Genomic DNA, 13,728 nt, shown 5'->3' on the forward strand with positions numbered 1-13,728 from the left:
ATTGGCAGGCGGACTCTCAACCACTGCACCACCAGGGAAGCCCTGAAGGCTTTTTTAAAAAATAAATTAAATGTGAACTCCATGGTCTCTTTCCCCTTATTCTTTTTAGAGATTTATTTATTATTTATTTATTTATATTATTTTGGGGGGGGGGGGCTGTGTTGGGTCTTAGTTGCGGCATGTGGGATCTTTTGTTGCACCGCGCGGGCTCTTCATTGTGGTGCACGGGCTTCTGTCTAGCTGTGGCGGTGAGTTTTCTCTTCTCTGGTTGTGGAGCTCAGGCTCCAGGGCGCGTGGGCTCTGTAGTTGTGGCGCACGGGTTCCAGAACACGTGATATCTGTAGTTTGCGACACGCAGGTTCTCTAGTTGAGGCGCATGAGCTCAGTAGTTGTGGCACATGTGCTTAGTCGCCCCACGGCATGTGGGATCTTAGTTCCCTGACCAGGGATCGAACCCGCATCCCCTGCATTGCAAGGTGGATTCTTTACCACGGGACCACCAGGGAAGTCCCTCTTTCCCCTTATTCTTTGCTTAGACCTGGGGGAGAGGGAAGGAGGGGAAGTTCAGAAAGGACATAAGCTTGGCTGAGTTCAGCTAAACTTAGTGTTGATGGAGACTCATTCACGCATTCAACAAATATTTATTAAGTGCCTTCTATGTGCCAGGCGCTATGCTGGGTATTGGACATTAAGCAGAGAACAAAACAAAGAGTTCTGCAAGAGGCTTACATTTTAGCAGGGAGGTTCTAACCGTGATGGTGCTGTTTTCACAAGCTGTGATTTATGTTTGTGATGATCTCCTGGTCACTGTGTAGAGCATGGACTGAAGTGGGCCAAGGGCAGAAGAAGAAAGACTGGTGAAGAGGCTCCGGTAGTAAGCCAGGCCGGGATAGTAGTGGTTTGGATCAGCATAGTAGCAATTTTGGCACACAACATTGGGAAGATTCTGGATCTATTATGACGGTGAAGCCAACATGACTTTCTGATGGCTTGGGTATAGAGTATTAAAAAGAAAGCAAGCCAGGGATGACTCTGGCATTTGGGAGCTCAAAACTCTGAGATGTGGGTTTGTTTTCTTTTTGACCTGACCAAGTCCAAGTTGACTAGTACATGAGTCAGATGACTTCCTCTAGTAGAAAGACCCTGGATTGGAGTTAAGAGCTCTCTGACCCTCCCTCCTGGATATGTGGTCTTGCTTCAACAATGAATGGGAGGAACACAGATTAAAGGGAGGAAGTTCTTCCCTCTGATCCATTTCTGCCGCGAGGGAGCTGTGACAGTTTCCCTCTTGGGGCCTGAAAGTCCCCATCTGGAAAGCGGAGAAGCTGGATGGCGTTCCATTTCTTCTGTATCCCCCAGAGTGCTTGGCATAGACCAGGGAGCTGAGAAATAAAGGGTGATTGAATGACTGTTTGCATGATGTCCTTTCTGGGTTGTTGTTTTCCAGGAGCACTGGGCTTCTACCATGACTGACACCGTGTTCAGCAACAGCTCTAGCCGTTGGATGTGTCCCAGTGACCGACCCCAGCAATCAAAGTAAGTTGCTGGGTGTTCCTGGGAGTTGTTTGCTTTGGGGCAATGAGGTCCCGATCTACACTTGAAGGAGGAGAGGAATGGCAAGGAAAGAAATTTCCCTCCCTGGGGTGGAGGAAAAAGAACCTAGCGGGAGTTTGTCATGGAAACTTCACTGATTTTACTTCTTTGCAAGGTTGGAGTAACAAGATTAAATTCTGAGCTCCATGCCCTAAATGAGAGGTGGCTTGGTGGAATGGAAACAGCACTGACCTGGTGGTTAGAATCAGACTTGGTTCTGGTTCTAGGTCTGAGCTACTCTGGGTGAATCTCTTTCCCTTCTTTGGGCCTTGGTTTCCTCATCAATCAAATAAGGAAATTGGACTAGATCAGAGATTGCAAACTGGCAGGCCACCAGCTGACTCTGACTTGCAGAAATGTGTTCTTTATTTTTTATTTTTGGCCTGATCATTTAAAACTTGGGAAATTTCACATAAAATAACTTCACATACTCTTTCTAGTAACTGTTATACCTGATTCAGTGGTGTGCTGGATCTGTACCATGGTGGTTCCTTAGAGCTGATGTTAAATTTTCAGGAATTTTGCAAGTCAGTTGTTAAACAGGGCCAGTATTAAAAATTAAGTTGTATAGTTTTACAATTAAATTATATTAAACACAAAGGTGGTGAATACTTAACGTTAATCACTTCTTAATTTTTTTTAACATCTTTATTGGAGTATAATTGCTTTACACGGGTGTGTTAGTTTCTGCTTTATAACAAAGTGAATCAGCTATACATAGACATATATCCCCATATCTCCTCCCTCTTGCATCTCCGTCCCATCCTCCCTATCCCACCCCTCTGGGTGGTCACGAAGCACCGAGCTGATCTCCCTGTGCTGCTTCCCACTCGCTATCTATTTTACATTTGGTAATGTATATATGTCCATGCCACTCTCTCATTTCATCCCAGCTTACCCTTCCCCCTCCCCGTGTCCTCAAGTCCATTCTCTATGTCTGTGTCTTTATTCCTGTTCTTCCCCTATCACTTCTTAATTATTTTACTACGTTTTGTTATTCTCTATGTTATTTGTGCCTATGATACCTGTATGGTGAAATACTGTATAATAGTACACTACTGCATGTTTCCTCCCAGTTCTGCATTTAGTGACATCATATAGGTACTCGAAATCAGCCACAGTGGGGCTTTTTCTCCAGAGGTTCAACTGTTAAACCACTGCCTGAAGACCTTTACAATCTAAGTCTATTGTTTATCTAGACCTGCAGATTTTCACTCAAAGGTCTTGTTTTTTAAACGCTTGGTAATTTTTTATTGTGAGCTCAATCTGTGAGAATCCTGGGGATCTACCATGGGAATATTTTCTTCAGAGAGATTTGCACTTGCTTCTGCCAGGAATCAGGTGTGCTGCTCACCCAGGATGTGACCTGAGCTCCCTTAGAGGGTCCTGGCTCAAAGTGGGGGTCTCAGATTCAGCTGCCTCACCTTGTTAGGAGCTCAGAGTCAGCCTCTGGAACATAATGCTGGTATTTACATTGGCTTACTGCTCACAGCTCCCTGTTCTGGATTCAGTTTGCTGGGTTTTCTTTTTCTTCTTTAAAAAATTGCCTCATAAAGGTATAATTGATTTACCTCCAACAGTACACATTTAAAGTACAGTTTGACCATTTTTACGCATATGTGCACACTCATTCCCCTTTGCAACCTCTCCTTTCTTCCCCTCCCTCTCCCCACCCATCCCTAAGTAATTACTAATCTTCTTTCTGTAACTATAAATTAGTTTGCATTTTTTGGAATTTCTATAAATGGAATCATTCAGTATGTACTCCTTTTTTGAGAGATGTCTTCTTTCACTTGGCATAATTATCTCATGATCCATCCATATTGTTTTTCATATCAATAGTTTATTCCTTTTTATTGCTAAATAGTATTTCATTGTGTGGATATACCACAATTTGTTTATCCGTTCAACTATTGATGAACATTTGGGTTGTTTCCAGTTTGGGGCTAGTACAAATAAAATTTGTATAAACATATACTTTCATTTCTCTTGAGTAAATACCTAGGAGTAGAATGTTTCAGTGGTAGTTTCAGTGGTATGTATAGTAGATGTATGTTTACCTTTTTAAAAAACTGCCAAACTGTTTTCCAAATTGGTTGTACCACTTTAAATTTCCACCAGAAGTGTACAAGAGTTCCATCTCTCTTCCTCCTCACCAACACTTGATATGATTAGTCTTTTGCATTTTAACCATTCTAATGTGTGCATAGTGGTATTAGTTTTATGATTTTAATTTGCACTTCCCTTATGACTAATGATGTTGAATGTCTTCTTTTGTAATTTTGCCATTTGTATAACCTCTTTGTTAAAGTGTCTGTTCAAATACTTTGTCCATTTAAAAATTGGTTCATTTATCTTCTTGTTATTAAGTTTTCTAAGCTTTTTTTCATGTGTTGTAGATGAAAGTCCTCTGCTGGAGACATATTTTGCACATATTTTTCTTGGTCTGTGACTTGCATTTTCTTTTTCATAACAGAGTCTTAAAGAGGAAAAGTTTTTTATTTGGATGAAGTCTGTTTTGTTTATTTGTTTCTAAGTAGGGAGGGTGGTTGGAGAATTCCCTTATTTTCTAGCAATCTTAGGGTCTTTTGGAATATTTAGCGCACTCATATTCTTGAAGCAAAAGTCCCTGTCTATTTACTACTTCTACCTAAAACCTCCTCTAGTTCTACAAGTTTTATAGTTTTGAAGACATTATTGAACTCTGTTGGTTTCCTTTTTGAAAGGAAACTTGTAGTTTCCAAGCCCTTCCCATGATGTCCTCTTGAAGCCAACCTTGCTTGGCAGACGATATTCCATCAGCCAACAATTGTCTCTGTAAGATAAACAGTTGCCTGAAGGTGAATGGGGTAAAATATTTATTTTATTTAAGAAATGTCAGTTAATTAAAACCCCATACATCAGAGTTTACTTTAGTCAATATGAAGCCAAACAATTTGCCTTACAATTAAATTAGAAGTATTCAAACAGTCTGGATGCAGTTTCATTAAAGTGCTTCTGGGCTCCTGTGAAACATGTTGGCATTCTGAATGCATCCGGCTGGCCTGATTGCTACTGCATTTACTTCAGATGTTAAAATTATTTTCCAATAAATGCTAATGGGTGAATTATAGTCATCACACATGCTATCTAGTCTGCAGCAGTGATGAGTGCTAATGCAGACGCTTCAAATGTCTTTCTCGAGTAAATTAAGGAATCTAGTCTTAATTAACTGCTGGCTAGCCAGATACGCTTTACTGCCTTTGCGATTTCTCTCAGTCTCCTTGAATCTAACGATGGTGTTTGGAACACAGTTGTGGTTGTGTTTGAAAGAAGTGAATGTATCTGTTTCTTGCATCGGTAGGACAGGGCTTCAGCTGTCTATGCTGGGGATACATGCGGAGAAATGCTGGTCTCCGACGGTTGATACTTCTCTATAGTTTTCAAGTCTGCACGCCTGAGAGTGCCAGAGATCAGAGGTGGAAACTGAGGCACAGAGAGGCGATGTGACCTGCCTGTGGTAGCATGTCTAGTAAGTGGAGAGGCTGGTCTCCTTTTTAGAATGGAAGGACTTGCTTCCCCAAACTGGGGCACTGCGAGTTCTGCTTTTGGATGATCCAGTCACGGTTCAGGGCTCATTGCCTACTTCAGTGTGCTCCTTATCCCCCAGTGTTTGAAACAACAGAAACCAAGAATGATGGTGGCCCTGTTGTCTTTAAGTGATTCCTTTTTCGTGCCCCAAAACATTATTCAAATACATAAATGATCAGATTGGTTAATTAAAAAGCTGAACTGATTGGTCATTTTAATCAAGGCCTGTGGCTCATACAACCCTACATAGCTGCCGCCTTGTTTTAGATGTGCTGGAATAAGGTAATACTTGACTGGAGTAAGGTAATAAGACTGATGACAAATGGAAGTAGGTCATTGTGATTTAAACAGAACTGTGCGGTTGTGGCACCCAGACAGTGTTGATATTGTTAAGAGATTTTTTCCCCTAACTTTATTCATTTTGTTCTTTCTCTCCTTTCTTTGCCTTCCTTCAGTGATAAAGAACAGTGAGTATTTTGTAATACTTTTATTTTTCTACAGACTGAATGTTATCTCTTTTCTGATTAAAGTGGCTTGTCCCTAAAGAGAGATGGTTCAAAAAGGAACTAGCATGTTTCACATATCTAAAAACAAATTCGAGTTGTTAAGAAAAACACATACCCCTCTTGAGAAAGAAAAATAAGAAATTTCAAAAAAAAATCTTGACAAAAGGTTGGAAAATATTCCTTAGGAGAGCCCTCAATTTAATTTTTGTTAGCAATTAGTAGGATTCGGCAAGCTTATTAACCACCCCGTACCTCTGTTTCTGCAACATTTTGCCTGGGAACACTGTTTTTAGATAAAGAAAATATTAACTCAAATACTAACTCAAATGACTAGTATCATTAATCAAAGATGACGGTGAGCAGAACAGAGCCTGTGGGAAGTTACGTGCTGTACACATGGTCTCTGTCACCTCATGGAAGGCCAGCCTGATTTCCCAGGGAAATGCCTTTGACTCAGAGGTCCTATCTTTGCTCATAACTTTTGTTTTAAATTGGATTCATTTCCTAAATATGCATGACAGATTGGATGCTGGGTCCAACAAATGAGCAGTCAGCCTGCAAAGCAGATGGGGCTTTGGTTGTGTGTACACATTGGGAAACTCTGGGAGGTCATTTTTACCTTCCCCTTGATGGGGAAGTTTCAACAGAGCCACAGCCAGAGCGCTGAGTCTAGCCTCAGAACACCCAGGTCCGAGTCCTGCTCGGGGACTCAATGTCAGTGTGGCCTCGGGGCACTGCCCTTCACCTCCTTGAGCCCTGGCCATAATGTGGGTATGTTAACCCTGCCCTTCCACCTTCACTGCGAGGTGGTACGGTCAAATGAGAGATGCATGGGAAAGCTTTGTAAACCGTAAAGCACCCAAATCAGAGGAAGGTGTGGATCACAACTTTGCTTTACCCTTGTGTGTATTTTATATATGTATGCATTGTGTGTGCATGCACATATATGTATGGTGTGCGTTCTACAGTCTCTGTGTTGGCTGGTAAGATTCTGGTCTTTTTATGAATATTGTGAGCATATCATTCAGACATGCTAGGGGGAGATGCTGAGATGTGCGATTATAAATATGAACATCACAAGAGAGAAGTTCATGACTTCAGAGGGTCCCATGTGCTTCAGGCTTCCTGAATGCCGAAAGCTGAAAGGTAGGGTGTATGTCCATCCTCCTTCCCTCCCTCCTTCATCCTCTCCCTCCTCTCCTCTCTTCTTCCCTTTCTCCCTCCCTCCCTCCCTTCCTTCATTAACAAACACATATCATGCACTGTGCTAAGCACCAAGAATACAAGGTTAGCCAAAGTCTGAGTGGATGTCTAGAAGGGTTTACAAACAAAGAAATAGTCAGTCACCGACAAATATGCTTTATAGTGCAAGAAGCTATAATAGCAGAATCACAGGGGCCAAGGGAGCACAATGCTGGGCCCCTAACCAGACTTCGGGGTCATGATGGGAGAGCTTCCTGGAAGAAGTAATGTGTAAGCTGAGACCATGTAAAGGAGGTACAAGATAGAGAAGAGACAGAGGAGTTCCAGGTAAGGGAACAGCATGTGCAAAGTCCAAATAGGAGAGAGAGCATGGGATTTTAGAAAAGCTGAATGGCACTCAGTCTGGCTTAAAAGATTACCAGGAGCCCAAGATCCCCTCAGCTTTCTGAAGGGAGTCGGGGAACCACAGCATCCTTTTGGCACCCTCTTTAGTCTGTTAGGGGTAAATTTCATCCAAAAGGGCCTTTTTACCAGCAGGGCTTACGTGAAATGTTTTGTGGTGTGGATACCCCTCCTTCCACCACCCCCCCCACCCCCTGCCTTCAGTATTCATTAAAATCTCATTCACTGAGCTGTAAAGAGACTTCCTGCTGGCACCTGCTTCTGTCGGCATCCTGGGGGAAGGGAGGGGATCAGAAGAAAGGAAAGCAAAAGGATTAATTTTCTGCACACCACCGCTGTTTAATGCTTCAGAGCCTTCGTGCCCTGACAGCATTTCCATCATCACACTCCTTTTGGGAGTTATAATATATTAATAAAGACATCCGGTGGGGATTTATTACGTGACTGTTGTGCACATGAAATGAAGAATCAAGGTGGGAGGCAGGAAGGAGCTGGGAATCTGCCCTTAGCAGTATTTTAGGGGGAAACATCTGTGAAGGGCTTCCACCTGCAGTCAGGACTAATTTCCTTTTGTGTTAGAGGCCACTGGTGCTGGTTTGTTGGGAGAGTTCCTTCTGACCATCTCTAGATGCACCTAAACAAGTACATTCAGGTCACAAACGAAGCACGTCCAGAATGCTGGTGTCTCGAGCCTCTGACCATATTCTCCCCACACAAGAGAATTTCTTGGCGATTCTCTTCCCTCCTCTGAGTGTCAAGCATCTAGAAGGTGAGGTCAACTGCAGTGATCTTTAGACTTCTGTTAGCAGCAAAATTCTTTCTTTGAATACTATTTTATTCAGAAGCTAAATATATAAGACAGATAAAGAGTGGCGATGGATAAAGACCTGTCATGGCTGAAAGCATTAAACATACCACGGTGCAACTGTAAGTTAAAATAATAACAAACTGTAAAGTAAGTGTAGGGAGTTTAACAAGCTTCACTTTTTTGTTGCCACAGTAGATAGTGTATCAGTTATCTTTTGCTGTGTAACAAACCACCTTAAAACTCAGTGGGATAGAAAAACAATGATTTATTATCAGGGACCTGGGCTCAGCTGGTGGCTCTGCTGATCTTGGCTGGGCTTGCTCATGTATCAAAGGGTTGTCTGATCTAGGATGGCTGTGGCTGGAATGACTCAGCTCTGATCCACATGCCTCTCATCCTCCAACAGACGGTCCTGAGCTTTTTGTCATGGTGATGACAGAGAGTAAGAGAGTAAGTAGAAACACACAAGGCTTTTGCAGGCTTAGCCCCGGATGGCACAACATCTCTCCCCTGTGTTTTATTGGCCAAACTAAGCCATGAGTCCAAGCAAGATTAAAGGGGTAGGGAGAAAGACCCTGACCTTTTGGTGAGATCAATTTCAAAGTCACATGGCAAAGGGCATGGATACTTAGAAGGGTGAAGTATTGAGGTCACCAATGCAATAAACTATATCTCATGATTTTATTAAACATCAAATATTAAATTCTTAAAAATTTTTTTTCTCTCGCTCTCTTTTTTTTAAAACTGGCATCCTTGCTTTGTTAGTGTTGGGAACCCAGCATTGCCACCTGGGCTGAAATGAGGATGGAGGGCCTGGTTCCCTGCCCACTCTGTCCATCTACGGCCCACTCACCTGCAGCCCTTTGAGATCCCTCCAGGGAACTACAGACAATAGTTTGAAAACCATGGCTTAGACAATTTGGGGAAATAGGAGGCAGGTGTCCTTCAATGATTCTCCAGGAAGCATTGTCCTAGGTATGTGAGTGAGAGCAGAGATGGGCCATCCCTCTTCACCCTGTCTCAGCCAGTAAGCCAGGGGTGTCTCCTCATGCAGCTACTGAGGGTCAGGAGTAGCCTCTGAAGGTCCCGGCAGGAAACACACATGAAATCATTCCCACTTAACAGATCTGGAAACTGACATTCAGAGTGGCTCAGGGCCCTAGTACACACTGCTAATAAGCCACAGGTCCAGGATTCCAATCTTAAACCCCGCCAGGTCAAGGAGGGCTCAAGGTGGTACACAGTAGGCCCTCTGGGTATTTACTGGAGTGGATACAATGCTCTGAGTAACTTGTCAAAGGAAACAACACTTTGGCCTCCACCTTTGGTTTTTAACGATATCCCAACACTGGACTCTGGTCTCAAGGATGTGGAGCTGGAATCCTGTGCCCAGAGGCCCTTGGCAAGGGTGCCACCGCCCTGTCCCAGGAGCATTCTCAAGGCCCCCACGCTCACAGTGTTCTCCAGCCCAGAGGAGGCCCAGACAAGCCCATTCTCTCCCTCGAGAGCAAAGGCTTTGGTTTGAAAAACCATCTCCTTTCCCTCTGTTTACTTTTGGGATTAAAACATGAAAATCCACAGGAGGCTTTCCAGCCCCCACTGAGACTGATGAGTGACATTTTCAAACACTAGATGAACTGTTTGTCAACTGCGTGCTTTCGAGCAGAGGATGGGGGTCTGCGGAGGTGCCGGCAGCCTCTAGCAGGCCTTCTGCTCATCTGCAGGTGGAGACAAGTATCCTAGGCAGGCCTCTTGTGGACCCCCATTCCTGCTTATCTTTCTGCAATCGTGCATTTCCTGTGCGTTCTGATCCCAGCGAGCTGTGTGGTGGGGTGAGAGGCTTTGGCTTCAGCTCTCACCCATGGCTGACCGTACCCATGAGCAGATTGTGAGCTGTGGGAATGTGCCCTTGAACGGGTCTCCACTGGGTATGAGGCCCAGCGTCTCACCTGTGCTCTGTCTTGGTCACTGAGCTACTTTATAGAGGCAGGAAATAAATGGAGGGGGCAATCAGAAGAGAATGAAGGAAGAAAAGAAGGGATGAAGGAAGGAAGAATAGGGGCAGTTGAAGCATCCATTTCCACAGAAAACCAGAGGGACCTGGGGAGGTGGCTGGATGAGGTTATAACTAAGGCTCTTTGGGAAGGATGGGTGGTCTTCATTTTGCAGGAGTCCAATGTATCCTTCACAGTTCATGGGAAGAAACATCAGGCTGAGGGATATTAGCACACCGTAAGGAAGATCTTTCCAACAGAACGGCATAGACTCCTAATGAGAGAGTGAGGTCTTCATCACGGGGAGCATTCAAGCAAGGCTGGAAAGACCCCTGTAGGGAGGCTGTGCCAGATGGACTTTCAGGTGATCCTCAATGGGCCTCCCCTCCTGGTGTTCATGCCTTTGTGTAACCTCCTCGCCTTGAGTGCGTGCAGGACCTGGGATGTGTTTCTAACCTATAGAATACGACAAACGGGATGGAACATCACCCTTGTGATTACATCATGTTATCTAAGACTCTGTCTCATTTGACCGGAGCCTGAGAGTCACCTTGTATACTTGATGAAGGAAGTGGCCCACAGGATGAAGTTGGAGAAGTGTGCTTAGTTAGGAATTGCAGGCTGCCTCCAAGACATGGAGGTGACTTCCTGCTAATAGCCAACAAAAAGCTGGGGTCCTAGGTCACATGGCTGCCAGGAAATGAATTCTGCCAATAACTCAAATTTGCCTGGAAGCTGATTCTTCCCCAGAAAGGCTCAAGATGAGAACCCAACCCAGCTGACAACTGATTGCAGCCTTGTGAGATGCTGAGCAGAGGACCCAGCTAAGCCATGCCTGGACTTCTGACATGGAAACTGTGAGATAATAAATGTGTGTTGTGTAAAGCCCCTAAATTTGTAATAACTTGTTATGTAGCAATCAAAAATGAACACAGACACCGTCAGTGGGGCTTTGTGCCACCCTGTCTCTATCCTCCAGCTGGGCTGATTTTTCCAGTTATCTAATGCTGCAGAACAAATCATAGCAAACGTAGTAGCTTAAACAACAGAAACTACTTATTACTTCTTGCAGTTTTTGTTGGTAGATATTTGAGAGTGGCTTGGCTGGGTGGGTCTGGCACAGTTGTAGTCTTCTGTCAGCTGGGGCTGCAGCCATAGAAGGGCTCGACAAGGGCTAGAGGATCACACAGCTGGCACGTTTGGGGCTGGCTGTTGGCAGGGGGCCTCAGTTCCTCTCCACACGGGCCTCTCCACAGGGATGTTTGAGTGTCCTCATGACATGGCATCTGACTTCCCCTAGACTGCATAACCCAAGACACCAAGGCAGAAGCTGCAATGTCTTTCGTGACCTAGCCTTGGAAGTCACCCACTGTCACTTCTATTGTATTTAGCTGGTCACACAGGACCAGCTGGGATTCAGTGTGGGAGGGGATGACACAGGGAGGGTGTGAATACCAGGAGGCAGAGATCTTTGGCGAGCCATCTTGTAGGCTGGCTACCATATTGATCTTCCTTCACCTCCTCAGGCACACTGCCCACTCTCTCAACTCCAGGCCTTTGCAAAGACCATTTCTCTGTCAGGCTCAGTTTCTTCCTCTGCCTTCCTCTCACCAACTCTAGTTTATCTCTGAGGTCTCAGTAGGAGCCAGCCATACCTTTCTGCAGCCTGGAGCTTATGTAATTTAGGAGAGCCCTCTTCAAAGTAAAGAAGACAAAAATATCTCTCTTTTACAAAATTTTCAGGACAGATGAGCATTACGAGGGCTCTTCCCAGGGCCTTGGAAGGTGCCTGTGCTAACAAAGGGTCCCAAATTTAAGCTCCACCAGCATCACAGTAAATCCTCTTCAGGGTCTCAGAGTAGATGTCACTCCCTCAGGGCGCTCTCCTTGGTCCCCTAGAATAAGTGACTTCTGTTGCTTCAGTCTGGCTGTGGGTCACACTTATAATCAGACATTTATCGTCCCGTTTGGCCATAAGGTATTGTGTCTTATTTCAAAAACTCTTTCTGTGCTTACTCTCAGACCCTATTCTAAATGCTATTGATATAATAGTGACCCAGACCCAGACAAGGTCCCTGTCCTCCTGGAATCCTACGTTCAGGTTGGGGGAGAGAGGCAACAAACAGGTAAACAACAAACTTCTTTTAAAAGATAATTTCAGTTAGTGATGGATACAAGTGAACCTGGGCAATGAGAGCTCAAGGAAGACCTCTCTGAAAGGCTGACATTTGAGCTGAGACCTGAATGATGAGAAGGGGGAAATCTGGGGAGATAAGTAATCCTGGAAGCCGGGACAGAAAGTGCTAAGGCCCTGAAACAAAAACAAGGTTTCAGTGTTCAAGATTGAGCAGAGAGGCCAGTACGGCTGGAGTGTAGGGAGAGGGGGCGAAAAGGATGGAGAGTCAGGTAAAGCACAGATCGGGTAGGACTTTGCAGATGGGCAAGAAACTGAGTTTTACTTTTATTAAGGTAAAATTCACTTAACGTGCAATTAACTGTTTTAAAGTGCAAACTTCAGTGGCATTTAGCACAGTCACCACGTTGTGCAACCACCACCGCTGTGTAGTCCTGGGTTTTATTCTAAATCCATGAGAAGCCATTGAAGGGTTCGGGGAAGGGGATTTGAGTATGTTTAGCGTTTGTTCATCCCCAGAGGCCCCTGATCCAAGGCAAGATGTGTTTCCACCAGGATTTCCCCAGGCTACCCCCTTCTTCCCTTTCTCGCAACAAGACTTGCCCCCAAGACCTCTGCTTCCATTGCTTTCAAACTCTTCCTTCTGTGCTCTTCTGAACAAACCAGCTAAGGTGGGAGGATGGAAGAAGAGGCGGGAGCAGGGAGGAAGATGGGGCCTTTGATTTCCAACTTGGAGCGTCAAAAGGCAATTTCATGCCTGCTGACATGATGAGAGCAGTGGAAGTAATAGAGGCTGGCAGCTAATGGGGTGCTGGCTCCAGGGGATTCATAATTACTGATTTTTCCCTCAACAGGGACAAGAGTTTCTAGTGGCGTGGAACCCTGCATTCCACTTGGGCGATGCACCTCAGTGCCCTGGGGTGTGGACCGTGTTACTAGTGGAGAGGATGATACTTTGCCACAGACCACAGCGTTAGCTCTCTACCCAGCAGCCTCTGATCCTCTGCAGCGTTCAGTTCTCTCCGTACTGTGGAGGTTAAGTGTGCAGGCTGCCCAGGTCCGAATTCCACCTCTGCCACTTCCCAGCCATGTGACCTTGGGCAAGTGGTCTAATGTCTCCTCACCGGAAAATAGACAGTAACAGTCCTGCCTTGTGGAAGTGTTGTGAGGATTAAATGAGATAATGTGGGCATCCAGTAGGTGCTACATCAGTATTTGCTTATTTATTTAAAAAAAAAAGATCAAGGAAAGCACAGGATGGAACTCAAAATGCTATAGGAGCTTTGGAGGCAGGAGAGCTAGATGTTTATGTGAAATCAAGAGATTTTTATAAAACTAGTTGACCACTAGTTTAAACTTTTTTTTAAGGACTCTGTGGCCTACCCCAAACGTATTTGTGCCAGACAGGGGCTGGCGTCAACCTGGCATCCAGGGCTTCAGACCAGCCTCCCAGAGTTGTTTCCACCCCTGCTGTAGAAGTCTACTGTTTAGATTCTTTTCCTGAGAACGCCATTATCC

The 13,728-nt window shown here is 44.7% G+C and overlaps 1 protein-coding gene across 12 annotated transcripts in view; it reads left to right on the top strand.

Moving 5' to 3' along the window:
• The window catches only part of RPH3A (rabphilin 3A), a 252,545-nt gene that overhangs the window by 187,018 nt on the left and 51,799 nt on the right, over positions 1 to 13,728 (top strand). For 8 of the 12 annotated variants that reach the window (XM_067014652.1, XM_067014649.1, XM_067014654.1 and 5 more), the window contains 2 exons: positions 1,448 to 1,536; positions 5,619 to 5,630. The exons of 1 other annotated variant lie outside the window; for it this stretch is intronic. In XM_067014652.1, coding sequence (XP_066870753.1) covers positions 1,466 to 1,536; positions 5,619 to 5,630 — 83 coding nt within the window. In that variant the 5' untranslated portion in view covers positions 1,448 to 1,465. Of the gene's footprint in view, positions 1 to 1,447; positions 1,537 to 5,618; positions 5,631 to 6,783; positions 6,816 to 13,728 lie in introns of those variants that run through there. 3 more of the 12 variants (XM_067014655.1, XM_059040534.2, XM_067014656.1) reach the window with 2 other exon arrangements.

Source organism: Kogia breviceps, chromosome 15, assembly GCF_026419965.1.
Source record: "Kogia breviceps isolate mKogBre1 chromosome 15, mKogBre1 haplotype 1, whole genome shotgun sequence".
NCBI classification, from domain to species: domain Eukaryota; kingdom Metazoa; phylum Chordata; class Mammalia; order Artiodactyla; family Physeteridae; genus Kogia; species Kogia breviceps.